This window comes from Patagioenas fasciata, chromosome 1, assembly GCF_037038585.1.
Source record: "Patagioenas fasciata isolate bPatFas1 chromosome 1, bPatFas1.hap1, whole genome shotgun sequence".
Lineage (NCBI taxonomy): Eukaryota > Metazoa > Chordata > Aves > Columbiformes > Columbidae > Patagioenas > Patagioenas fasciata.
The window spans coordinates 30,339,086-30,365,064 of record NC_092520.1 but is presented as its reverse complement, the minus strand read 5'-3'; the positions used below and the strand labels follow the sequence as shown (position 1 = coordinate 30,365,064).

The 25,979-nt window shown below is 37.7% G+C and overlaps 1 protein-coding gene across 3 annotated transcripts in view; it reads left to right on the top strand.

Moving 5' to 3' along the window:
• Nucleotides 1–22,097, top strand: part of RNASEH2B (ribonuclease H2 subunit B) — a 41,293-nt gene extending 19,196 nt beyond the window's left edge. Inside the window, exons 5-11 of one of the 3 annotated variants that reach the window (XM_065861474.2) lie at nucleotides 512–629; nucleotides 5,844–5,908; nucleotides 7,128–7,233; nucleotides 10,243–10,321; nucleotides 11,238–11,280; nucleotides 15,883–15,963; nucleotides 17,912–18,656. In XM_065861474.2, the coding sequence (XP_065717546.1) occupies nucleotides 512–629; nucleotides 5,844–5,908; nucleotides 7,128–7,233; nucleotides 10,243–10,321; nucleotides 11,238–11,280; nucleotides 15,883–15,963; nucleotides 17,912–18,019 (600 nt within the window). In that variant the 3' untranslated portion in view covers nucleotides 18,020–18,656. Of the gene's footprint in view, nucleotides 1–508; nucleotides 630–5,843; nucleotides 5,909–7,127; nucleotides 7,234–10,242; nucleotides 10,322–11,237; nucleotides 11,281–15,882; nucleotides 15,964–17,911; nucleotides 18,657–21,939 lie in introns of those variants that run through there. The other 2 variants (XM_065861390.2, XM_065861540.2) reach the window with 2 other exon arrangements.
• Nucleotides 22,098–25,979: the final 3,882 nt, after the last annotated feature.

Genomic DNA, 25,979 nt, shown 5'->3' with positions numbered 1-25,979 from the left:
GTATTCTGGCCAAACTGGAATTGACTTCGCAGAGGTGAAAGGTTAATTCTGTGTTCCAGAAGCTGCCCTGCTCCTTTGAGATTTATCTTTATGGAAGGAAAAGCAAAATTTGAATGGAAGTTATGACACTGGGTTTAATCCAACAGGTTTTGGTCTAAAACACTACTGGCACATACTGACTACTGTGTCTTATGTCATCATCCAAAATATCCCTCTGTACTTCACATTAGTTTCTCCCCATGTTGTTTTAAATTTGGTCGTTTAAGTGCAGTAATTGAAGAGTTCAGTATTTTGCAGGTATTTACTGGTTTGAAATAAATATTTATAGTTTGCTTTGTAATCAGTTTCTGAATGTGTCATGTGTTACCATTCAAAATACAGTCTTCTTTAAATCCTTTATTTTAAAGCTATGACCATTGCATACATATGTATTTCTATATATGTGTAGTGTGTATATGTGTTTTAACATTATAATAATGCTTTTATAATCCCTTTGATGTATTTTCAGCAGCAAGGAAAGTTCCAGCCACTTGATCAAGTTGTACTAGACTCAGAATACCCTAACTGCCCATTGCTGCTGAAGTGTGCAGATGTTAAACAGTACATACATCATGTAACAGACGAAAAAGGTAAAAAAAGGGGCAAACAGAAAAAAAAGACCAAATTTATTAGTGCAGCTTCATTACAAAATAGATTGAAATATTGTGTTTTGCTTTACCAAATATCCAAGGTGCTGGATGAAGATGTACTTTAAAACAAGAAGTTTAGGCTTAGAAATTGTCATTGCAATGTTGTGAGTAGTAATGTGTGGATCTCAGATTATCTACTTCAACTCAAATACTTGTGCAGTCTTGTTGCTAAGTGTCATAAAAATGATGAACTGATCAGAGCTGTCTTCTTGACATTATTGTATCTGTTGTGAACTTTCATGGCCTTTTGATAAAAGTTTTGCATCTCTATTTTTTTCATTTAGTGTAGGATGGTCTGGTGTGAAAGAAGTTGACTGTTGTCCATTTGGCCTTTTTTCTCCCTTTGTCACAATGTGTTCAAGCAAGAAGCAGGAAAGAGCTGGAGAAGAGAGAATATGCTGCTGAGAAGGGAGAACCCACTTTATCTAGCTTTGCATAATTTAGTGTTGTGGGTTTAAGTTCAAATACTTACTTTTTAAAGTAGAAACCTTGATTGGGGTGCATAAGTGTATGAGAGAGAAAACCTAAGTGGGAAAAAGTAGCAAGGTGTCAATTCTGTACATAGTGTTGTCAACCTTTTCCCAGAATTCTCTTTGATATGGGGTCTTTTGTTTGAGAACAATATTTGCTTTCTAGGGAAGGAGCATTACATAATTTTCACAGCTTGGCAGATCTGCAAAAGATGCAAGACCTCAGTTTTTTATATTCAGTCATTTAAAGAGTATTCTCCCTATGCTTACTGACTTCCTGATAGTGAATGGAGCTTTAGCTCATACAGATGGAGAGCTACAGGAGGAGGTAGAGGAGAACATGGAATCTACCATCAAGTGCAACACAGCTGACCCTTATTCATGTACAGCTCCTCCAAGAAGTTGAGGTACACAGATTAAAAGCCACAAATATTAGGAATTTGCTTTTATGAAGCACTCTGCCCTTGTTGTTGATATATAAAAAATAAATATTTAGGTTATCTACAGATAATTGGGAAGTGGCTAAGAAAAGTTGATGGAAAAATGAAAACCCTGCTAAGAAGTAAAATACCAGACCTTTATTGCTGCACAGAACATCGAGGGGGTAGGGGGGCTGTGAGTTTTTTGTGGAAGATTTAGATGCACTAATTTAAGTATTTCCTGTATGATATGGTGCATATGCAAAAATTGAGGGCAGTTGCTTCCCCCAGAAAATCAGTTCAAACTCTAGGGCAGGACATGTTTCCATTGAAAATTATCACTTCAACAAGGTAATGGGAAATCTTGGCAGCAAGACTGTTGTTACATTCGTGCTGGGACTGGTGTAGTTGGAATTATGTGCTGTTTCGATACTCCTGGATTTTGAGAAGAACCTTTGAAAAATATTTAGTCACATTCAGTTTCATTGGGAACAGGCAAGATTTTTCTTTGGGTGAGTTCTGACTTCATGAAGACTTATTTCAGATATGTATCGGAACTGCAAAACTGCTTTTGCCTTCCCATTAAGTGATAAAATACTTCCAGTAAAAACTATTATTAAGCTTTTAGACAATTGCTGTGTACTACAACTTGTCTAATGCTGGCTAAGGAGCTGATGAAGAGAGAAGGGGTACTAAACTTCTGTGCACCAATCTAAAAAGGTGAAAAATCATGTCAGATCCTTCTGGCTATCAACCTGAGAAGTCTGTGCAGGAATGTAGGCTTAGGTCAGGATTATTCTTCTGAAGAGGCACTTCCTCCAAACAACAGTGCTGCCTTTGGCCAGTATATCTGTTCCCTTCTTAACAGCAAAATGAAAACTTAAAAAAAAAAAATATTTGCTATAGACAAGGTCTTATATCTTGGTCTAACCTCTGCATCCATTCTGAAATCATATTTGCAGTTGTTGTTCATCATAGCATCCTCTGATAAACTGTGTTTTGTTAGACAGTAGTGAAGGTGCTTTACTGCTTGGTTTTTTGCATTGATAGTTTTAATAACGTGTTATGTACACCTATAATCTTGTGTCGTTTTGCCAACAAATAATGCTAACTGTTAAAGAAGTCGTGTTTTCCTGTTTTTTGTTTGGAAACATAAGGTAGAAATTGCTTTTGTCATTAAAGCTGTACACACGTGCACATGCCAACTGTATGTGGTGTTTTTGGATGTCCCTGGACATGTACCTGCTGCTTCTTTTTTTTTCGATTTTGGGTTAGGTAGAAGGTAACAGTGAGGCTTGTTCTTAGGATTTCTTTCTTTTTTTAAAATACCAAGCATATTGTTATGCAACAACCACATTGGTGCTTGTCTGTCATGCACAGATCACCTTTCTGTTCAGTCCACTTCTATGTGTTTCATATTCTCATGTCTTTTATTGCCTGTAATAAATACCAATATTATGACTAAGGTCCTCTTTTCCATCTCTAAGACCTGCTGTCTACTTTGTAGCCTTTCTCATTTAACGAGTGGGGCTTTAGGGCAAGAAGTAGCTGTTGTATTGAGTCTTCTGCAGCTCTGATCTGTTTGGAAGAACCTAACAATACAATTATTTCAGTCTTAATTTAATCTTAAGGCATTTAACATCTGTATAACAACTTCTTACCCTAGAGCATTCACAGTTTGCACTTATTGAATTAGCAGGAAGTCCACCTCCCCTGGCCTGTGTTGCCACCTCCCCTGGCCTGTGTTGAAGGGCACTGAAAATTCATTTTGCTGGGTTAAATTCCGTTACCTGCTTTAGTGGTTGGGGAAAAGGTGTGTTGCAGCTCGCTTAATCCAAGTTAGGCAGGTTGTTTGCTAATAAATTCAAACATCGGATAGGAAGTATGATAGAGGGCTTTTAAGAAAGGGTTATGAATTCCAGTTCTGGAGTGTTATTCTTTGTTTCTTTTTGCAAGGCAAAAACTGCACTGTGATCTTGTCTGATGTGATTAACATGAAGAGCCAAGAAAACTTACCTGATTAGAATAACTAAGTAATATTGCCAAGCTTGTATTCCCAGAAGGTAGGAAAAAAGAGGCCATATGAGTTTCAGAGCTATGGAAAACACTGAGAAAATGGATGTTAAAATGTGCTTTAGGCAGTTTGCTCAACAATACATCAGGGAAACTTCCAAGTCTACATAGCGATTACCCGATCGCTGAACATATTATTTAATTGTAGAACCACTTATATTCCATCTGTATTTCTCAAACCCAATCTTTCCAGATGTCTCAGACCAGTTTTATAGGCACCAGACACATTAGGGAACAAAAGGCTTTCCAATATATACTCATATTATCAAACATAGTCGCTAACTCTCACCAATATCAAATGTGCATCACATGCTAAATCCACGTTCCAATATTGAATCCTTTTGTCAGCAGTTTGTGACTTTCATAACTCACTTTAATTCTTCAGAGGTCTCAAATATTGTCAGTTTCTAGAGTTTAATAGTCAAAACTGTCAAGCACACAAAATATTTTCAAACAAAGTGATCTCTGAAGGGTTCAGTGTAATTTTTTTTCACGTTTTAATGAAAATGGCTTCACAGTTCCATGTTTCCTTTCCCTAACTGAGTCACTCTGATTCATGCTGTTGTGGGGGAGTCTGCCTGGGAATCCAGACTGGAATTACTTTTCAACATGAGTTGGGGGATGGTGGCCAGAGGATGTCCCTTCTTCGAACTTTCTTAGATAAGAGAGGAATCCGTGAATTGTATTCACTGTACTTGGACCCAAACCACATTAGCTGTTTGAGAAGCAGGTTCAAGTATCTAGAGCATCTCCCCCATTTTCTGCTTCTTTTCTTTCAGAGACATTTAGAGGCTTCTAAGTCTTAAAGACTGCAGCCAGCAGTGTCACAGCTAATTACTTTACCTGCAACTCGTCAATGATGTCAGGAAGCAAAGTGTGTATTAGTGGGATTTTTTTTCCTTTTCTGCTCTGAAGAATTTTTGGATTTCACTCTCCTACAACTGTTGAGATAGATTTGAACTTTATCTTGTAAACAGCTTTGCTCAGCTTCTCCATACCCCCTACCTTGCATACACAAAGAGCACATAATAGCTGTTTGTATGCAATTTGAGAGAGCCAAGATAAACCCCAAAGAGGGAAATACTGAAAGAATCATAACTAATATGTTCATGTTTACAAAAGGAGAAGAAAACTCCATGAACAGAGTGTTGGAATATGATACTGGATCAGCACATGACATGAAAGAGACATAGGTATTTATGGTGATGGTGTACAGGAGATTGAAAATTATTGAAATAACTGCTGAAGACTGAAACACAGTGGGCTCTAAAATCTCCTGTGTAGTCTTATTCCATTTCCAAAACATAGCTTTCTGTGAATTAATACTGAATTTTTATACTGAAATTTCCATGAGCCTTTGTAATTTTATCTTTCCTTTGCCTCAGCATTGTGGACTTGTGTATCTCCAGATAACTGATCTCGTGTGAATAGCAAGTGTTCATGGTACGCTAGTTATCAGAGGGGAAACACTATCTCTTACATCATTGAGTTAATTTATGTTGCTCAATAAATCATAAATGAATCGTACTTCCACAAAGAGTGTGTTTCACTATTTTTGATTCTGTATTTTCTTTTGATAATATATCAAACTACATAAAAGAAGGATAGAAGTAAAGCTTTTGCTTTGGTCAGTCTGTGAAGTGAGAGGTGAGAACTGGGAGAACTGATGAGAAAAGGTTTTATTGAAAGAGTGGGTGGTTTCTCTTCACTAACCAGCTCTCTGTCCTGGCCCCTTACTAGGTGCTGGAATTCAATAAGTAAAGATTTAAGACATGATACTGTTTATTTAAAAAACAAACAAACAAACAAACAAACCTATAGCATTTTGTGTTGTCAACTATATAGTTAAAATTAACAGTCTGGTGACACAGGACAGATTTGGCAAATTACAAGGGCTTGAGAAAAGTCTTAGTGAATTCAGGCAGCCCAAGATTACACATGAATAAATAAAATATGTGCTTGACTGGGTTAGGGCTTAATTAAAGAATTAGAAAATTGTTCTGACTTGTGCATATCAGCTCAGTCTTTATTTTTCCACATTTCCAGTATTTTTGAAACTTATTGCCCTGATATCAAACATGTACAAGCTGCAAATTAACTTCCATGCTGTATCTACAAGTGAAAATATTTTAAATTTATTGAAAATACAATCCAAACTAGTCATGACTTTCTTCCCCTCATTTTTTTCTTAGAGATTGGCAGTCAGAAATTCCACAAATACAGCCAAGAGAAGACACTGAAGTGGTTAAAGAAAAAGGTATTGTGTTTCTCTTTTGGTTTCAAAATTGCTTTATATTTAAAATGAGAATGCTTATCAGCTTGTCCACATTTGTGTTTGAGCCATGTGGTGTACCTCAGTTCAAGGTACATGTCCTGTCCTAGAAGGACAGACATCACAGTAAAGTTGCTGCACTCAGAAATGTGAGAAGTTTGTTACTCTTCTCTTTTGGAGGAGTCTGGCATGAAAGGGATTCATGAAGTGTGGGGAGGCAGAAAAAGCTGAAGTTCAGCTTCTCACTCTGTTCTGTAGGCTTTGCATAAGGTGAGGGGGCTTGTCTTTTGCTTTGTCCACTTCACAGATAAGCCAGAGGAGAGCTTTGACTGTTGCAGCTTTTAAATTCTGCAATGCTTTAAAACTGGACAGAAATGCCTTGGGCTTGTGCTACAAATGGGTTTCCTTGTGAAGCCCTGGCAGAATCTTTCAGAGTGGTACTAGTATGGTTGCTGCTGTCCTCATCCAGCCATGCTGTTCAAGAGTTCTGTAGACTGTGCAGAAAATAAACTAGCGTTATAGCTAAGCTTGATGTGATCTGTGTGTTTTGGTATAAAGAAGGCAAATCTCATTTTACACAAGCACATATGCCTTTACTATGATGCAACTTTGTGGAAAAAGATCGTATGCATCAGGTGATACAAAGAAGCCTTGTCATTTAAATGAGTCAACACAAGCACAGAATCTGGTCTAGTTTCTGCAGTGATGAGACATGGAGATATCTATTTTGCAATGAATACCTGAATATTTACATTTGAACAGGTACTTCTTTGTGTTGTTGAAAATATGTTCTGCCAGTTACTTCTCTGTTAGATCCAGTATAGGAGTGCCCTATAAAGTCCTTAATCTTTGATTTCTATCAGGACTGCCTTTGCAATTTGGCCGAGCTCAGGCACCCTCTGTTCTCCAGGCAGGTACCTTTCTCACCTGTGGAATCATGGCTGTTGCATCTGAGCAGCTCAGCTCATCTTAGGGTGCTGCAAAACTGGTGCTGTGTTGCCAAGGCAACATGTTCAAAGACGTGCTAGTTTTTTTGCGTTTTTTGAGCTCATATGCTAGTCATTACAAATGTATATTAAATTTCACCACAGTCCATAACTTGAGTGTTTTATATGCTTGAAACAAAATTACAAGAGCTTTGTCACTGCATTAAAATGTGCATAACAACACTGATACAGACATTTCATTCTGCGGTTTCCTATAGGTAAATCAGACAGTGAAAGCGCTTAAAAGCAACAATGTGTGTGTAGGTGAAAGAGTACTTGAGCCTACATTTGTCAGCATTAAACAGATCACAGATACTGAAGAAGGTAAGAAAACTAACCACTGTAATGAATTTCATTTTTGTGAAATCACATACGTGGAGCTAAAATGCATGATTAGAATCTAAAATGTATTGAAATAGGCCTTTGCAGTAAATTTATTCTTTGTACAGAAAATTCCATACATGTTGTGATTCTGTGCCTTGATTTTTCTGAGTTCTTTGGTGTCTTCATCAGATGGCATTGTAATTAACAGTAGGTCTCAAGTGAGGTTCTTTTAGCTTCTCCTTAGTTCAGTAAGTTTTTCTCAGTGAAATATATGCTGGAGTGCTTTGCTGGACAGAGATAGTCTTGAACAATAGGACACATGCTTATATGTCCACCCAATAACTGTCTCTGTATTGGAACAGACTTTTTTATTATTATCTTTATTAGCTCGCAAATTCTCTTCATGGAATTCTCTAAAAAGGGAAGAGATCTTAGGAGGACATGGTCACAGATTAGAAGCTCCTGGTCTGAACATTACTTTTTGCGACAAATGTATACAATACACAAGTGTGTGCTTATTAAGGGCAAAACCTTTTAATATGTGTATGAAATGCCCTGAAACTGACAATCTTGGTACCAAAAAGTCTGGAGTGATCCTGTTTGCTTCTAGTTACCTTTTCCCTGGAGAGGGCAGTGTCATGAATGTTGCTGGGATATGAATTTGTGTAGAAAAACCTGAAAATGGAGTCAGAATAAATTCTTTGAATGTTAATTAAAAAAAAATGAAAAGTTTATAACAAGACAAACAAAAGCAAATTGTTTCTTATTACAAAGACATTCTGAAGTCTGCGTGCTGTTGAAAAATAAGGAGAAACAAAGCAACTTGCTGACGAAGTGGAAAGTGAGTTACCGAGTAATGATATCAAAGGAAACAACATAAATGAGATTTAAGAGGCAACTAGACAGTTTTATAGAAAAGGGATTGTAATATATGGTTTTTAAAAAGAGGCAAAGCTGCAAAACTTGTGACTTCAGCTTTACAGTAGCTTTTCATCCCTTCCTTACCCTGTTTTTTAAAGAAAGGGAAAACTGTCCTGACAGCAACTATCTGGACTATACTTAAATACTTTATCTCTGAAATTTGTAATTAAATAGCTCATCTGCAGTTTTTTCGCCTTCCTCCTTACTTAGAGTAACACGGATATAATAGTCTTTTAAAAAACCTTTTATGATTTAAAAGAGAAACACTGAAATAGGGAATACTGGGGGTTAAAAGTAGGTAAGTTTTGGAGACAGTCCCACTGTATGTAGCAAGGTGAATGACAGGAAATCAAATGGCCCTTACTCAACACTTATTTTTAATAAGCATAATTTTCTTGTCTGATCCTTTCACTGCCATGACAGTGCAATTTATTTCTGTAGAGAATTGCTTTCAGAGGGGTATTATAAAATTTCAGTACCTTTTTAAATGGCTGGGTATGCGTAGTTAGCATCCACAGATGTAAGGCAAAAATCTGGGAGGATATAATGAGTGCAAATAAGGAAGGAGAGGAGATTTAACATGTGAGACCTGAATATTTCATTTGGAAGACAAAGAAGGGAGATGCACAAATATTCCTGATGTTTGACAGGAGGTAAATGACAAAGCAAGGCTAGGGTGAGAACACAGACTTCCTAGGAGGCAAACAGTGGTATTTTAAAATTGGTAAGGGAAGTCAATGAAGATTGCTTCAAGGCAGAAATCCAAAGAGAATAGGTTTTGTATTTAGTATAAAATAATAGTAGTTGACTTGACCTCACCATTCAGTGTCATAATGCAGTGAGTGAAATGATGAGAATATTTTTCTTAAGCGACAAATTGGACATATTAAGTGCTGAGATGAAATTGTCTTGAATCAGAATTCATTCTTGTTCTCTCCTGGCCCTGAAGTGGGTTTAGGGAGTGACAAATTCTTGATGAATCTAGGTGGTGAAGGCAGAAATGTGGATAGGAGACAGTAAGAATTTGATGTCACTATAGTTGAAATGCATATGCTGGTGTCAGTTTGTTAGTGCTTTCTGCTTCAATGCCAGTTCGCATTGGGCTTTTTAGATTTAAAAAAAAAAAAAGAGGAAACCATCTCTGGCACAGAAGGAATAGTTCTTTACCACCCTGATGCTAGTTTACCACGTGCATCTGAAGTCTCTAAGTGTGTAGGGATCTATGCAGATAGAGCTGGCCTGTTGTGGATGGAATTCAGAGGCCAGATTTTAGCTTGATGTCTGTCTAGCAAATACTTCTGGCAAGTACTTCCCGTACGTGGGTGCAGTTCCTCCCTAGCAGCCCCAACAACATCAAGTTTTAAGGATTCAGCCCAGGATCAGTAAGTGCTTGTGTAGAACGTGACCGGAAAAGATCTGGTTTAGGACTTCATGTTATAAAAGGGTCACTTTTTTTTCTCTCAGAAAAACATTTATAGCAGAAGTGCCCTGTACTGAAAACAGCTTCTAGTAGTTCATATTTCCACAGATAATTATCCCGTCTTGCCAGTGATGTTTAGATAGGCCTTGGCATTTTCCATAAAGTACTGAAATTAAGTACAAGACTTTGAAATAGACTCATTGTCTCATCTAATTGTTTTCAGTTGAAGCCAGAAAATGTACTTTAGTACTGAAGCCCTTGCCAAATAATTGTAAGATCCAGATGCTTTAAAATTAATGATTGCGTGTTCTGTTGAGTCAGCTTTTTACTTTTGCAGGTTTTTAAAATTTAATTTCTTCGGAAAAATACATGATATCTAGTATTCTCAGAAAGTGAACAGCTTTTGTAAAGTGCATACAGCAGATATTAATAACATGTGCTGACAAAGTGAGTGTAGTAAGTCTTTACTTTTTAAATAAACCTACAAGTGTCATATAACATAAACTACTCAACACAGAGAACCATCACAGTGTATCCATTAGAAGTCTCTTACTATTAATTCAACCTTATGATTTATGGTAGTGCATGCAACATGGCCAAGGCAACGTGACTATATAATGTGAATGTTCTTTTTCTTCTCCTTCACACTCCCTGCCCTGTTCCTGAAGACTATTTACGGTATGCCCATGGGTTAATATCAGAATATATTCCTGAAGATCTGAGTAAGGAGTTGTTAAAATACTTAGGGTAAGTATTGTTCCAGCTAGCTGCTAGTTTTATATAGCATGCATTATTACCCTTTTGGTCATTCCTGTTGAATTCTGAGATTTGTTCATCAAGGTTCCAGTGAATGACACAATGAGATTATATTTGCCACTCTTTAAATGTGATTTTTTTCACATGCAGATTGTGTCTGTCTTCTGTTCCTATGATGCTCAGGACCATGGGCTGGAAGAGAGATGTAATATGTGTCTGATATGTCTGTTATCACAGTTGCATCATGAAACCCTGAGCAATGTATCCCATTTTAAAGCAAGGCAAGGAAGGATATGCAAAGAGTTAAAGCATTTTGTCCAGAATTGTCAAGTATGAGCAGCAGACACAGGAGCAGAATCCTCATCCCCACTCCTCTTTTCTCTACTCACTCAGTACTGCTGAGGTTTGACTTCACATATCTAACCTGTGTTAGTTTATATTTACATGTGGAAGGTGAGCCAGCATCCTGAGCCTGGTGTTCCCTACCAGCAGCAGACTTTGCTTGGAGCATTGCTGGGACCCTGCACCTGCCCCTCAGTTCAGTTCTGCTCAAAGGGTTCTGTTACGGTGGCCTGCGGAAAAATGTGCATTTTGTAGCTTGAAGTCCCATAGCTTAACAGTTTCATTGAAGAGGTGTTATCAAGGTTATCAAGAATAAGGTGGAGTTCTCTTGTTTTGGTTGCCAGATCTAAGAACTTCTTAAAGGGCCCATGTTTCTGTGTGGTGCCTGGCCCTGTTTTAGTTGTCTAAGTTAGAAATACGGAGTCCATGAACTGCTTTTTTTGCAAATGTATGCCATGTGTGAGCAGCTGATAACCAAAACAGCCTTTGTAGGGAAGGAATTATAAGCTTTAGGTTGGGCAAGCCAGCTGTCTTAATTTGTAACTTGGAATCTTTTGTTCTCCAGGCTCCCAGAATTTAAAAGCCCAACAGCAGAGCCATCGTTGAAGGTAGGAGGACATTAAGATACGGATAGATACATTGTGTTCTAAGCTAATTTCTCTGAATTATTATTAAAACTACACTAGGCCAAGCACTGGGTACAATACAATGAGTAAGCTGGCCTTGTGAAAAGCCAGTCTGAAATGACACAAGAAATTTACCAGGTACTTCATATTTTGGTTGGTTTTCCTGTTTAAAAAATGCGGAGGGGGAAAGAGAGACATATTTTATGGTTTTGGTCAGCAGTCTTTTCGTACGTGTTTTGCTTATTTAGTTTTATTGAGGTTGATGGGACAATATGACCTCATAGGTTTTCTTTCATATGTAATTTATGAGGACCCTGAAAGGGACCTCCTGGGTCATGATTCCCAGACAACCATGTTGGATAATCTCTCATGCACTGACCATTGTTCACTGTAAGTCTCATTACGATTTTTTATTTCCATTACTTCTCTTGGAAGACTGTTGTATAACCTCATTCTCTGATGCTCAGAAACCTTCCTGTAAATTCCACCTTGAATTTATTCAGGGCCAATTTATTCCCCTGCGCTTTTGTGCTAACAGTATCATTGTTTTTTTTCTATTGAAATGGCTCTTTTCCCTGCCTAACATTAGTCCTCTCAATGTGTAAAGGGAAAACTTATATCCTTTCTGTTTTTGTTTTGTGAAGCCAAACTTGGTTGTGCAAGATAGGTTCTCCATTCCCTCATAATTGCAGGAACATTTCTTTACACCTATTCCAAGATGAACTAAATTGTTTATAAGCAGGTGACCAGAATCGTATATAATTATTCATTATAAAACCCTTCCTGGTACAGTATGATGGCATTCTTCCTTTCTTCTCTTTACTGGAAGTATTTTATCTCATTACATCTTAGAATCCCACTTGCCTTTATTACTGTCTGATGTACCAGATAGCTCAGAGTCTTACTGTGAACACTTAAGATACACAATTGGTTTTTCTTCTCCACTTCAATTTTTAGTTGATCAGCATTCAGATTTACGAGAAATTCATGCATTTAGCTGCTGTGTGCATGACTTGTACTTCTCTACATTTCATCAGTTTTTAATGTTTCCAGTCTTGAAGGTTCTCTGGCTTTTCTTCCACCGTGTTAAAAGCTCTTTAGGTGTTCATAATGCAGAAAATGGTAGCACAGTAACCTTTAATTAACAATTAATGAACATTCTGAATAGACATTGTTCATGGCACTCCACTAGTAGTGTCCATCTGATCAAATGACATCCTTTTCTGCATTATTGGCCTTTGTTTCCCTTTTACCTAGTTTCTTACCTACCTTAAAATTCTCATGCAGTCTTGGTTTTCTATAATTTCAGTTGTTTAAGTGGCACCATGTCAAGTCTGCTGGCAGTCCTTGACATTTTCTGTAGCCATGTGTTATCTTTGAGAAACAAAGATGTCGGTAGGCATTACCTATGTTTAGTTTTTGTTTACTCTTTATCTTTAATTATGCTTCCTTCTTTCCCTTTTTCTCCCCGCTCCATTCTCCTGACGCCTGCTATCACTTTTTACTCCTCTTGACACACAGATGGGTGTTTGGCTGTTCTGCAGCAATACAGCCCCTACCTGATAGAACAGCTACCAGGTTTTGCCTCTGGACTAGTGATTGCTGAGACAGTCTCCCAACAGCGTCAGCATATTGAGTTTTACTTCTATCTTGAATAGAGTGATTTCTCTTCTTGTTTCTGCCTGTATGCTTAACTTCTTCATCTTTATTTAAAATAATTTACTGAGGCAAAAACATATATTCCATTTTGAGGCTACACATAGATTAGCTTTAATATCTATCCAATCATTACTGTATAGCAGCCTCACTTTTTCCTTTTTTTATTCCCTTTTTGCCTCTGTGGGTAAACAACTTACTATTTGTTTTAATTTCCTTTCCAGGGTCTAACTCAGCTTGACTTTTTGGCAGTTCTCACTTTATCCCAGTATTACCTGACCCCTACAACATTTTTTTTTGGCAGTCTTTGTTTGCCTGTTGTTGTAAAATTCTGCTTACTCCTAGTACCCTTTTTTTTTTGGGGGGGGGGGAGGGTGGTGTCAGGATGTGTGTGCATCTGTGTGAGCAAGTGGAAGCATTCATATAGTTTAGTCTGAGAAGCTCTTTCCTTCAAGATTAAAAGATCCAAAATCACTTATTCCATTGTTTTCTTTTAAGTTACAAGTGTCATCCTCACACATAAGTGTGTACTTTGGTTTAGAGAAGGCATATAGTTTGCATAGTTTGCCCCTCTAGAATCAAGAACCCCACTTTTGATTATCCTTTCAATTTAATTTAAACTGAGGCACCCTATATCTATTGAAACTAGGTTACTTACTATACCAACCTTTCCTGTGTTGTCCCTGCTTCTTACCAAAACAGTCTAAAATACGCTCTTTTTTGGCTGGTTCCGTGACTGTTCTGTTAAGCAGTATGTCAGCTAGCACATGGAGGAATAATTGGACCCTACTGTTATTAATAGCATTTGTTCTCCAATGTATATCCATGGATATAAGTTTTTTCCATGTGGTTGGACAGTTGTTCTGGCTGCACAGTTACTTGGCCCTTTGATTCAGTTAGGAATTATCTTTATGTGTTGTAAGAAATATTAAACACACATCAGGAGCCAACTGATATTCATTAGCCATATAAGCTAATGAATATAAGCTGACTATATTAAACTACAAGTGATGTACATTACATACTTTGTACAAATAGCTTTTATACCACTGGGATAGTTCTGAGAATCTATTTTTAAAAATAGTTTTATTTCAGCAGTCTGGTTACAGAGCAAGTGAGACTTAGAACTGTTCAGTTGTTGGGCAGTGAAATCTTGCTGAGGATCTGATTAATTTCCAGAGCACTCACCAGGGTGTGTATGATGCTTCTGTGTTTAAGTCTTTGCAACTTCAGAGATTAAAACTCTCCTTTATTTCACAACCTCAGAGGAGCAAGCCAGGCTTGTACGCTGGAACCTTTAGCCTCTTTCACACCATTTTTATTCACTTGCATTGATGTTTCTGTTCATGAGGACAAGGTATATTGACAGACATAGTATAGGATTATTGCAAATAAAGAAGGTTCTAACATTATGGTAATCACATATTTAGAAATGACCTTAAGATAAATTCTGAAGGGAAGAGAGATTTAGAAACTTCAGCTGTTAACAGAAGAGCTATGACAGATTCTCTTTCTTGTAGTACAAGACCAAACTGGGTACATTCTGGACTCTGTGATTTAATGATTAAATCAAAATTACATGTTCTTTGTATTTGTTGTTAGCCATTGATCTTGTGTTGTAATCATCATACTGTCCAGTTTGTCAGCGTAGGGAGTCTGGCCCTTGGCAGATCATGACAGACATCTACAAAATGTAGCCTCTGCTACAACTAAACAGCAAATATTTTGCTGAAATGCAAACATTTTGTTGTAAGTTTTAAAAACTTAATATCAGATTTCAAAAAGAGGAGAGTAGTCATTATTCATTAGATTGTCATTTGAAAATGTAATCACAGCACAGTAAACAGCCTCCTAGAGAAACTGATCCAGATCTCCTTGAAATCAAAAGAAAAGGCTGCTGTTGGATCTGGTTCTAAGAGCTGAGAAATCTAAGCTGCAGACCTGGCTTCTGTGCCAAAGGAGTGGGGGGAGACAGATCACAAGCACCATAAACAAAATGAATATAACAGTATCTTAAAATGTATGGTACCATCCAAGTTGCTTGCAAAATCACTCTCTTTGGCACAAAAATGGGAAGGCCACAGTTTAGATTTCACAGGATATTAAGGACAGGGTAATAATATCAGATATATAATAATAATAAAAATACAGTGTTGTAAAATACCATGTACTTTTTTTTTTCTTTTGGAAACGTACCAGGAAGTTTTCACCTTTAAACTAAACACATGCTCACAGTTTATGGAAAGAAATATTCATTCTTACAGTCTGATCATGTGAAGTGCCGAGAACTGTTCACTTCCATTATTTCTGAAGTTAGAAGGCACCCAGCGCATGCAGCGTCAAGCTGCTTCATATACTGTTGGATTCAAGTGATGAAGCAGTCAACTGAACTATGTCAGTGTTTCACTGTTGCCAAACTGTAGAAACTAATTACTTCTAAAGGTGGTGCACAAACAGATAATAGACTAGATGATGATCCGCTCATGCTGGCAGATAGCAATAACTCTGGAGCTGCTGCACAGTTCCATGAGACCATGGGGACCAGAGTCTCGGTTCCCTGGCTGTTAGACACTTAATTTTCAACAGCTGCTCTGTAAAGATTCTGTAAATAAACTCTGACACCAAAATCACAATCATGGAAGTTAAAAACAAGATTAAAATCATTTCTAGAAGTCATTCTTCAGAAGGCTAGGGAGAAGAAAATGGCAGAGTGAATGATCTCTTCTGGATACTGTAGGGATGGTATATGTTCACGTGTGAAGACAAGAATGACAAAGAGACATCTTCCACTGTTACTGGAGTTTCTTCAGTTGATTTGCAACCCTATTTTGGTGCTATGGTTACCTTTTAAAGCCAAAACTTTAAACTTCCATGTGTGTACATCATAAAAGTGGTTCATAGAGCAACTTCCTCACTCTAACATTTCAGAAAATGAAATTATCAGATGACCCTTTGGAAGCAGAAGAAGACTATACTAAGTTTAACAGCAACAATACGAAAACCAAAAAGGTAAGCAAGCCTTGCATTCATGCATGTTTTGCTGAAGCATGTATTAATATCCAGCATTACCAGAGAGTGCCTGTTTTTCTCCTCCAAACACATCACAAAAACAAATATTAAATGGCAGATGTCTGTAGTTATATCTCCTTGAACTTTTAATTCACATTTGATTTACTTTGAAAGTCTTAATGTCCCATTCTGAGCCCTTCTATGCTGTTACTGTTTGACTGTATTTTATCAGTGGATATTCCAGCGAACCTCACAGACTGACATGTGTTAAGGTGCTCTGCTAATGGTTGCAAAGCTTTTTGAGACCTTTAGATGAGAAATCATTTGGCTTAGTGATAGCAACTGTTAAATTTCAGTTATTTCAAAAAGAAACAAAGATGGCAGCATTCACTTGCGTTCCAAGGGACGCTAAGAAAGGCTTTCTTTTGACCTAGAAATATTGCTTGTGCACTTACTTATGTCAGCTTAATGAAGCTGAATCAACACAGAGCTTGCCGATCACCAGCTCCAACACAAGTTTGGAGGCCATTTCAAATCTGAGTCCAGCGGTGCCTGCCACTGTACTATTCCTAGGAGAGCAACAGAGATGTGAAAAGAAATAGATTCTGTCTGTGTGTGCCAAAGTTGTGAGGCTTGCACTGGCTTATTTCTCAGAACACTGAAAGAAAATGAATCCTTCTCCAATACATCAGGAACCAAAAAGGCCCCCTGTGCTGGTCTTGTGACCTTCAGACTAATGCTGACTACTCTTTATCCCTTTGCAAAGCAAGCAGCTGGTGACAGATGCATTCCTTCTTCCCTCCAAAACCCCCAGAATTTTTTGTATTCAGGGCATATGCTAGTTTTGAAGTAAGAAGAAAATTGCCCCTTCAGTGAAGGTGATAAAAAGCTTAAAATGTACTTGTTTCCCCCTTCCCCCTATTATGTGCCTATAGCTTTTGAACCAAGCATAAAGATAGAAATAGTCTGAGGAGAGATAATTCGTTTTAACTTTAAATGTGATTTACTTCTGAAATAATGAAGCACATTGATGAGAGAATCTGGGAAAGAAAAGATAGCTCTTGGACTCTGTACAGTATACTACTCCTTTTTTTTAAATACTTTGGCAGTGGTTTTGTTTGTATAGTAACACAGACGATCGCACTGTTGTTGCCTATCTCCAGCCTATCCATAACCTTCTAGCTGATCCCAAGTACTGTAATTGTGAAGTCCTGCAGACTGAGGAATATCATAGAGAAAGGTCAATGCAAAGTTTTCTTAATAGGGAAAACAGCTAGGGATTTAAAACATAACATTTTTAAATAAGAAAGAAAAGAGGTCAGCTCTATAAAACGTGGCTCATAAAATGTGTTTTAGGTGTAAAAGTCTGGGAAGTTGTCCCAGTGGCCTTAAAGTGCTTTGCAAATGTTCATTACTTTCTTCATTCTTAGTTCTTCCATTTCTTTTCCCTTTATTTCACTGTGCAAGAGAGTCTTTGATAACAAATCAGTGTGAATTATTCATCATCTGTAATGCAAGGCTGTAATTCAGCCTGCTGACAGCATAATCATGAGATTGAGTCGGAGGGTACAGTATGCATCTGTTATATTGCATGCATTATTCCTCTTAATGTACAGCCAGGGATTATCCCAAAGTAAACGTTTGAGTTGGGATGCCTCATTCTGCAGAAAGGAAAGATGTTTCACCTCCTTGTCCTTGTAGTTGCTTCTCTGTCTTTGTCTGAGGTTAAGTAATTCATGACAAGTATTTTTCTGTTTGAATAACCTCAAATTTGTTTAGTAAGGTTTTTCTCCTACAATTTAAAACCTGCATAATATTATATTCACTTCTGTCTACTAAAAAAGCAATTCAGCTTCCTGCTTGACTTCTGTATTAAGGAGTTTTTAGCTTATACTCCCCTCCTATGGAGGTGCCGCTTAACTTTTTCTGTTTATCGTTTCACTAACAGGCAAACAGCAAGATGTCTGCCGCACAGAAGGCTTTGGCCAAAGTTGATAAGAGAGGAATGAAATCCATTTCTTCTTTCTTCAGCTCCAAATCTAAAGCTTCAAAATAAAGACTTACTCTTGAAAGAGTTTTATACAGTGGTTATTTTTATGTTAATCTAAAAATGTCTCCCTTTTCTTTTTTGTTAGTGTAGTATATGCAGGGCATGCAGGGTGGAGTGTGATGAAGAGATCTGTGAGCTAGTGTGGGACAGAGCTGTTACACATCAGCAGGGCAGGGTGGTACCGTGCAGATATTCCAGCCTGTCTCAGAAGACAGCTGAGCTGCATTAGCATCGTCCTGTGAGTTGAGAAGCAAGGTTAAGCGTGGGACCACACCGTGCTGCTGCTTGTTCTATAGCAAGCTTGGTCAAGGCCACCACAGTTTTCTTCGCTGCACTCCAGTCTGGGCTGGAAACATGTCCTCCTTCGAGTTTTCAGTAACAGTTTTTTCATTCATTAGGGGCAGTATTTTTTGAGAATTTCTGGAAATTTTTACCCAGTGTAAAACCAGAGTACAATGGCATCATTAGTTTTTTATGTTGACTCTAACCATCTACCTGCTGATGGAAACATTGCCATTGGTAGCAATTTATCAAGGCAAAGATAGTGTCTATATTGAGATTTTGGTTGTTTTGAATATGCTAGAAAGAAATTGCAATAAATGTCAATGTGCATATAATGCAATAAAGTGTTTTGTGTAATAAATTTGTGCTTGTTCTATTTGTTGTATGTTTCAAGAGATAGGTTGAGCTTCAGGACATTTCTTAAGGGGTTCTGGTATTTTCCTGTCTATAAATTTTAATCCTTAAAGAATTTCAACATCACTTTGGACTAACATGATAAATCTGTAACACATGGCTATATAGGGGTATTTTTATGTTTGGTTCCAAGCTCAATAAGTCCTAAAAAATAATTAGGGAAATATTTATTTAAAGGCAAAATGGGTTTTTAAAGAGGTCTATTTGGAGCTGAATGCATAATTCAAAAGTTTGAGTGGTTTAGATAAGGTTTAGTTTTACAAAGTTTTGCACAAGTTAGGACTATAATGTAAAATGCACTACTCACTCTCGAGTGTTTTCTTTCCTCATTACAAAGTATTCCTGCATATAATGGAGGGATAGATGTCTGCTGTGTTGCAATTCGCCTGATTCACAGAACTGGGATGGAGTCACTGGGATCATTTGTTCAGGTCTAGTCAGTTCCACACAGCACTCAGAGTTGGATCCACCAGTCCTTGCACTGAGCCATTACTGTGGATCTGCTGCAATGTGTGTTGTAGAAAAACACTCTTAAAATACGTTGTTCTTTGCTACGTCAGCTCAGTAGAGAGTCTGCCTGTATCCCTTGACAATGGGGAGTTCCAGGGCAACTCGGAGTTTCTTCATTTTTAGTAACTATGCCATTTTTCCACTTCAAACTTAGCTTGCTGCCATTTACTTGGACTACAGTGGTGTCTGTTGGGTTGAAGAGCTCTGTGGCATTCTCTTCCAACAAGAAATGAGTGAGAAACCTTGCTGTGCATTCCATGCAGGTTTGCAATTGTTGTTGGGGGTTGTATGCCTTTCAAACCAGTGGGTTTTTCAGTGTTTCAGACATAGTTTGTAAATGGGGAAGTCAATAGAGGAACATACTTGGAAATCTACGGAATTATTTTCTCCAATTTCAGAGAAATTTTAAGAAATGTGCATGCCCTTTCAGTAGTGTAATGTTCTCAGTTTTAAAAAATGTTTGTCTGAAGTGGATTATCGAGACTCAAAATGCATTTCCTTAGGAAGAAAATGCTTTTCAGACATTCTAAGGAAACACTACTAGAAGTCTTCCTTATCTCTGAAAATCAGCCCGTAGTATTAGTGTTTGAATGTAGGTTGAGAAGTGTGTGATTCAGATGCAGAGACTTCATTGATTTTTCAGTTAGGATCGTTGTCTCAAGTGATTTGGTGCTTTAATAAAATTCCAGTCATGAATGTTAACTTTATTAAACAATGTAATGGGATGAGGAGCAGTAGGGGACACAAAAATACTCAGAAATTGCTACGTGGAGCCATAAATTGCTGTTGTACCACACTGCCATGTTGTTCAGCTCTCTGCAGCAGAATTTCACTAGCCCTATCAGAAAAATGTCTTTTTCTGATATTAACTATCAGACACGTTTAAAAATTAATAGTAGGTTTCAACACATGCGACAATTTCTGTGTGCACCACCTTTAGAATTGCCACCTTGCTGTTTTCCTACTTCACTTGCCTAGACTGTAAGACCAGTCCTGTAGCAGCATCTGTTGGTTTATCCAATGGGTCCTTGCTATGACTGGAAAGAACTGGCATTTGGTGAGCCCAGAATGAGCAATTGTGATCATGAGCTTGAAGGGTTAGATTTTGAAAACATTCAGCCTAGCCCAGGAGTTTAACTGACAGTCAAATAAATGCCCCGGCTTCATATCAGTATGAGAAAGGATGCACCAGTTATGACAACTTCTGTAAACCACAATTCAAAAGTGCAAGATAATGTTATTGGTGGAGCGGGGCGGGGGAAGGAGAAAGATCAGGCACATACTGTCATGTTAGTGGAGTTGTTTTGTGAAGTAAGCAACATCTCAGACAGTATCTTGGTAAATGAGAGGAAAGGAATTGAGTGTTTATTAATGGAAAACCAGTTCTGAGCAGTAGATGTTAAGAGAGCAGACAGCATGGGATGGACGTTCGAGTGGAAAACCAAGAATGGGAGTTACCTTAGAAACAGGAACAGTGAGGTAGAACAGATACGTGGTAGAGGCTCTTCTGGATATTTAAATCTGGAAGTTTTAGGGGTTTGGTTGTTAATAATTCAAAAGCTTTGCGAACTAGATTTGGGAAATCCATCTTTTCATCAACTCGAGCGATTCAAGAACATTTCTTCTAAGAAAAAGTCCCAGTTTCTCTGTTCAGAATTTGGAATGGAAGGACAGTTCTGATAGAGGTAGGATGCCTTTGTGCTGACTTCTGATCTGGGGTACCAATTTTTTTCTTTACTGTGCATGACTTTAACATCTGCCGCTGCACTCGAGGACTAAGTCTGGAGTTCTTCCTCTGTGCACAGGGCCATTGTGCTTCAGTGTGTCACAGCTCAACTTGAGCTGTCAGCTGTGCCATAACTTACAACAATAGTAATTTTATTAGTGGCTGCTTTTACTTGAACAGGAATTTGTGCATGACAAAAAAAAAAAAAATAAAAAGAAAGCCATTTCCAAAAGCCATTAGAGCTTTCACGTGAAAACAAAAACTCTTTTCCCTTTAGGAAAGAATGAAATACATTTAGTAACTTTGAAACTTCCTCAACATGTAGCTGTAAGAAGTTATGAAGAGCATGTGGTGCCAAATACATAAAACAATATTTCCTACCACAACGAGGATTTAAATATATTTAGTCTGCCTGGCCCGCAGTAGCAGGAGGTCATTACGAAGTGCTGCTTTGCCATTGCTTTCTTGGGTAGCTTAGTATGAAACAACGTGCCAGCACCATTACAGAGATGTGGTCTTACTTAATTTCTTTTTCTGGTTTAATATGCCATCTCTACATGTTCGTGTCAATATCTGATGAGTTGTGATGCTTTTATAGTTGTTGTTTTGGGATTAAGCACCTCTGAGATTTCCACTTCTTTCGATTTGCCATTGCAAATGGACTGACATCAGTTGGTATGGATAACTTAATATGGAAATACAAGCACTGACTTAGGGATATGTCAGGGTTGGACTTGCACATCATTTTCAGTCTTAAGTAATAAAATTAGTTCTATTCATAGAAGCGACAATTAGTGATTTGAATATTTTCAGTGGAAAAGGTGGCACAGTTGGCAGAATTTGCATTCAGATGTGAAATTTTGAAGAGTTCAGTGATGCTTGTTTTCAGGTGTTCACTTGCATCTGACAATGGTTTTTAGAGGGAAACTAAATGCATAGATGCTTATTTGAATAGATTAATGTTTATGACTAGGGTTTTCTCTTTCCTTTTTAGATGCCTGTGCGAAGACATGCAAAGAAGAAATGAAAGGAGCATAAGGAGACTCACTAGTATTACTTTAATTTGCCATAATCTCAAAGCAGCTTTTAAAGGCTTTTTTTACACACTTTCTGAAAATAAATGCTTGAAGTTAGACATGCCCTGTTCCAAGAAAAAGCAAATCTCAGCAGATTAACATTGTTAAATATGCGGTGTGTTAAACATACACTGCTTCAAATTTTATAGCTTATACACTATTGGTCTATCGGGCCCTTCCAGGAAAGCACTTACGAGCATGCCTAATGTTAAGCACATGAGCAGTGATCTCCAAGTCAGCCGTGTTGTTCGTGTGGGTAAGTGCTTTGCTGGATCAGCGCCTAAAGTCCTGTTAGGTGCTGAGCATCCTGATCCATATCCAGCAAAGCACTTAGATCCACGCTTATCTTGAAGTGGAAGAGCCGGCCTAACTAATATTTGTGCATTAGTGTTCACCATAAAATCTCTCTTGGCACAGTGACTCACATGCTTAAAATTAAGCACCTGCCTAAGTATTTAGCAAGGTCAGGCCAACAGCATCCTCGAGCAAGTCTGAAATAATTACCTGGGTTTGTACAAGTTTTCTTTTTTTGTACTCGTTGCTTTTTAACAGAGTATATTATTTTAGTGACCATAATTACAAGTTTTAGAAGCTGTATAGCAAAACATCTCGTATGCAATTTTCTCCTTTCTTATTCAAAATGTAGCCAAATTCGGCAAGATGGCCTTTCTGGACGACAAGTCCCATGTTGAGACTTAGAATCATCTGAAATGAAAAAAAAAAAGGTAACTCTATTTTGTAGGACATTTACATTTAATTTTTCTTTTTCACTGAGTTTGATTTGAACAGTTTTGCCCAACCCTGACTGATTACCCAGAACACGTCACCCAGCTCTGCTTGTGCAGAGTCTGACTCTTGAAGTGCTAAAGCTTAAGGTAGGATGTGTGCTCAGAAGGGCAAATGGAGAAGCTGTATTTTTATTTTACTTCCTTTTCTCTAAGGGATTGAATACTTAGAAATGTATAAAATAACGTGCATTTTGTCTTGAGAACTAAGCCCAAATCTATATAATCCTTCAGGTTAAAAATAAAAAAGAGACCTATTTATTTATTATTTTTTTAATCATGTAAGAAATACTTTCTGTGGGGTGAACTTCAACCAAAATGTCAACTTGAGTCTACATAAAACATGCAGAAAATGGATGCTAATGAGATCCTTAAGTGATCTGTGTCAGATGCAGTCTGATATTTTTAGCTTGAATACCTTTTTATCAAACTACTGTTGATATCTAACTCTTGGCTACAAAACTTTTTTAAAGTAATAATTAACGGGATTTTGAGTATAATTACTGTGTACATCTGTAAATTTGAACTGTGACCCAAGTTCACAGACACCTACAGCAAATGACCAAAATGTTCTGTAAAGCTTGAATATATTTAAAGCATTCTAGATAACAAGTGAAAAAAAATTACTTCCACTCTGGCGAATTCTGCCTAATTTAAAGTCAAACAAGAGCTCCAAGAAGAGTTTATTAGGACATTGATGAAAACTAAATTCCAAGACAAAGAGGCAATAGCTTATTCAACTTCCTTTTGAACTGATTCTGATCAACTCTCTTTCAGAATATGAAGAATTTGAACTGTTACTCAATTAGAAATCATGTAGGAAAGGAAATGTAATTGGAATGCTTATTTTAGAAATTTGCACTGAATTATTTTTATTACTTTTATGCTTGTCTGGTTAAGCAATGTGCACTGTCCCTTTTCAAGGAAAAAATATTTATTTTAACACAGTTTTCTAGGCAGTACTGCAAGATTATTATATGGATCCAAGATAAAATTTATATTTTTCTATCTTACATTTTAAAAAATGCTTGATATATGAATAAGATTATATATTTCAATAAATTGTGGTTCCATTTTTTTGTAAGATTTTATTTTTAATTCATGTACAAGAAAGAAATAAATACTTTTGGAATGATTTGTTAATTATGACTTCATTAATTTCAGAGAGAAATTTAAAAAATGCAGTGCAATCAGAGTACTACTGGCAGCCTCCACAAGGGAGTCAGTAATTCGTAGATTGAGTTGAAGGAAATAATGAATCCTGAGATAGATACGAGTCTAAAAGTTCATTAAGACAGATTCAGTGAAGTAATTAGGCTAATCCTTGAGAACCTTACTGTACAGATGATAGAATCACAGAATGTCCTGAGTTGGAAGGGACCCACAAGGATCACTGAGTCCAACTCCTGTCCCTGCACACGACAACCCCACAGTTCACACCATGTGTCTGAGGGTGTTGTCCAGTCTCTTCTTGAACACTGTCAGGCTTGGGGCTGTGACACCTCCCTGGGGAGCCTGTTCCAGTGCTCCACCACCCTTTGGCTGAAGAACCTTTTCCTAATGTCCAACCTGAACCTCCCTTGGCACATCTTCCTGCCATTCCCTCATGTTCTATCATTGGTCACTAAGGAAAGAGATCAGTGCCTTGTGAGGAAGCTGTAGCCACCATGTGGTCTCCCCTCAGTCTCATCCAGGCTGAACAAACCAAGTGACTTTAGCTGCTCCTCATATGGCTTCCTCTCCAAACCCTTCACCAACTTTGTGGCCCTCCTCTGGACTCTCCAATAGCTTTATATCCTCCATGGAAAACTGTATCCATGTATGTAAGAGTTCTTTGCCTAAGTACTCTGGATATTTTGATTTTCATGAACATGGCAGTGAATCTCTGAACAATAGTAGAATGAGGAAAGGGGAGGTGAAGAGAGTGATCTGGTATTTTTTATTTCACTTTCTTCTCACGTATTTATATAGGTGCTCCATCACAGACTTACACAGAATGGATAGACAATTCTTTTCCATGGTTTGTTTTTTTGGTGTTTTTTTGTTTTGTTTTGTGTTTGGTTTGCTTTGGTGTTTTCTTGTTGCTTTTTTTCCTAGCAGACAGTTAATCAAACACAAGGGAAAAGCTTTTCCTCTGCCAAAACATTATCCTGGTATCACCATGATACTATGCTAAGCGCTGATATGAGGCTCCGAGGCTGTTAGGAGAATTATTGCCATTTCATTTGTGAAATTCAGAGAGCAAAGGCAAATCAAAGGTGGTGGTTTGTTTTTTTAATTGGCAGTCAAGTTGTTGTATTGGTATTAATGAGAACCAAGTAAGAAAATCAGTAGGATTTGTACAATTTCATAAACCCATCACTCACCAGCACTTACCTGTAAAAACAGAATTACCAATGCCGAGGATAAATCAATACAGCAGCTTCTATTTAAATATGAAATAGCTCCTACGCTACCTAGCTCCAATTTGCAAATAAGGCAAACACTGGAGAAAGTGGCACAATGCTTTACATTTTTAAAGAACCGCCATAGCTCAAGTGTCTTAAGCTTCGCTCTGTAGTACCCTCTGTGTGCACAACTGTTACATTTCTTGGGGTCTGTCACATTGAAAATTGCCTGAATTTTTCAAAGCTCCCTTTTAAAATGCATTTGGTACCCTGAGATAGTAGCCAAGCGAGCAATGTTATCACAGGTAAAACAGGTTAAAAAAAGATATTTTAACAGCCCACCAGTGTGGCTCATCAATTTTAAAAAAGGGAAGCTAAGAGAAAAGTGAAAAGCTGTGCTTTAAAATCTGGCTTCAGATTTGGGGTTAATTGTTGTGTTCCCCCTTTGTTTTTTCAACCTGAGGGCCTGATTTGATTTCAAAAGATGCTGAGCTGGTACAGCCCCACCTCCCCTTGACTCAGGCCGACCAAGCAAACTGTTTCAGAATGGGGACCCACATGAAGATCACCAAAAATCAAAGTTTTGTGTAGCCCTATGAATGAGTGAAGCTGGTCCTGGCTGTGAATGGAACCACCGGCACCTTCTCAGTGCAGTTGACGTTGCTGGAGGTTCTTCGTACACCATTCAAACTTGATATAGTAGGAGTGAAAGTGAAAAATAGCTGATATACTTCCTGATCTTGTAGTCAGTCCTGTTTCAGAGCAACCGAGCAGAAGGTTTACAGA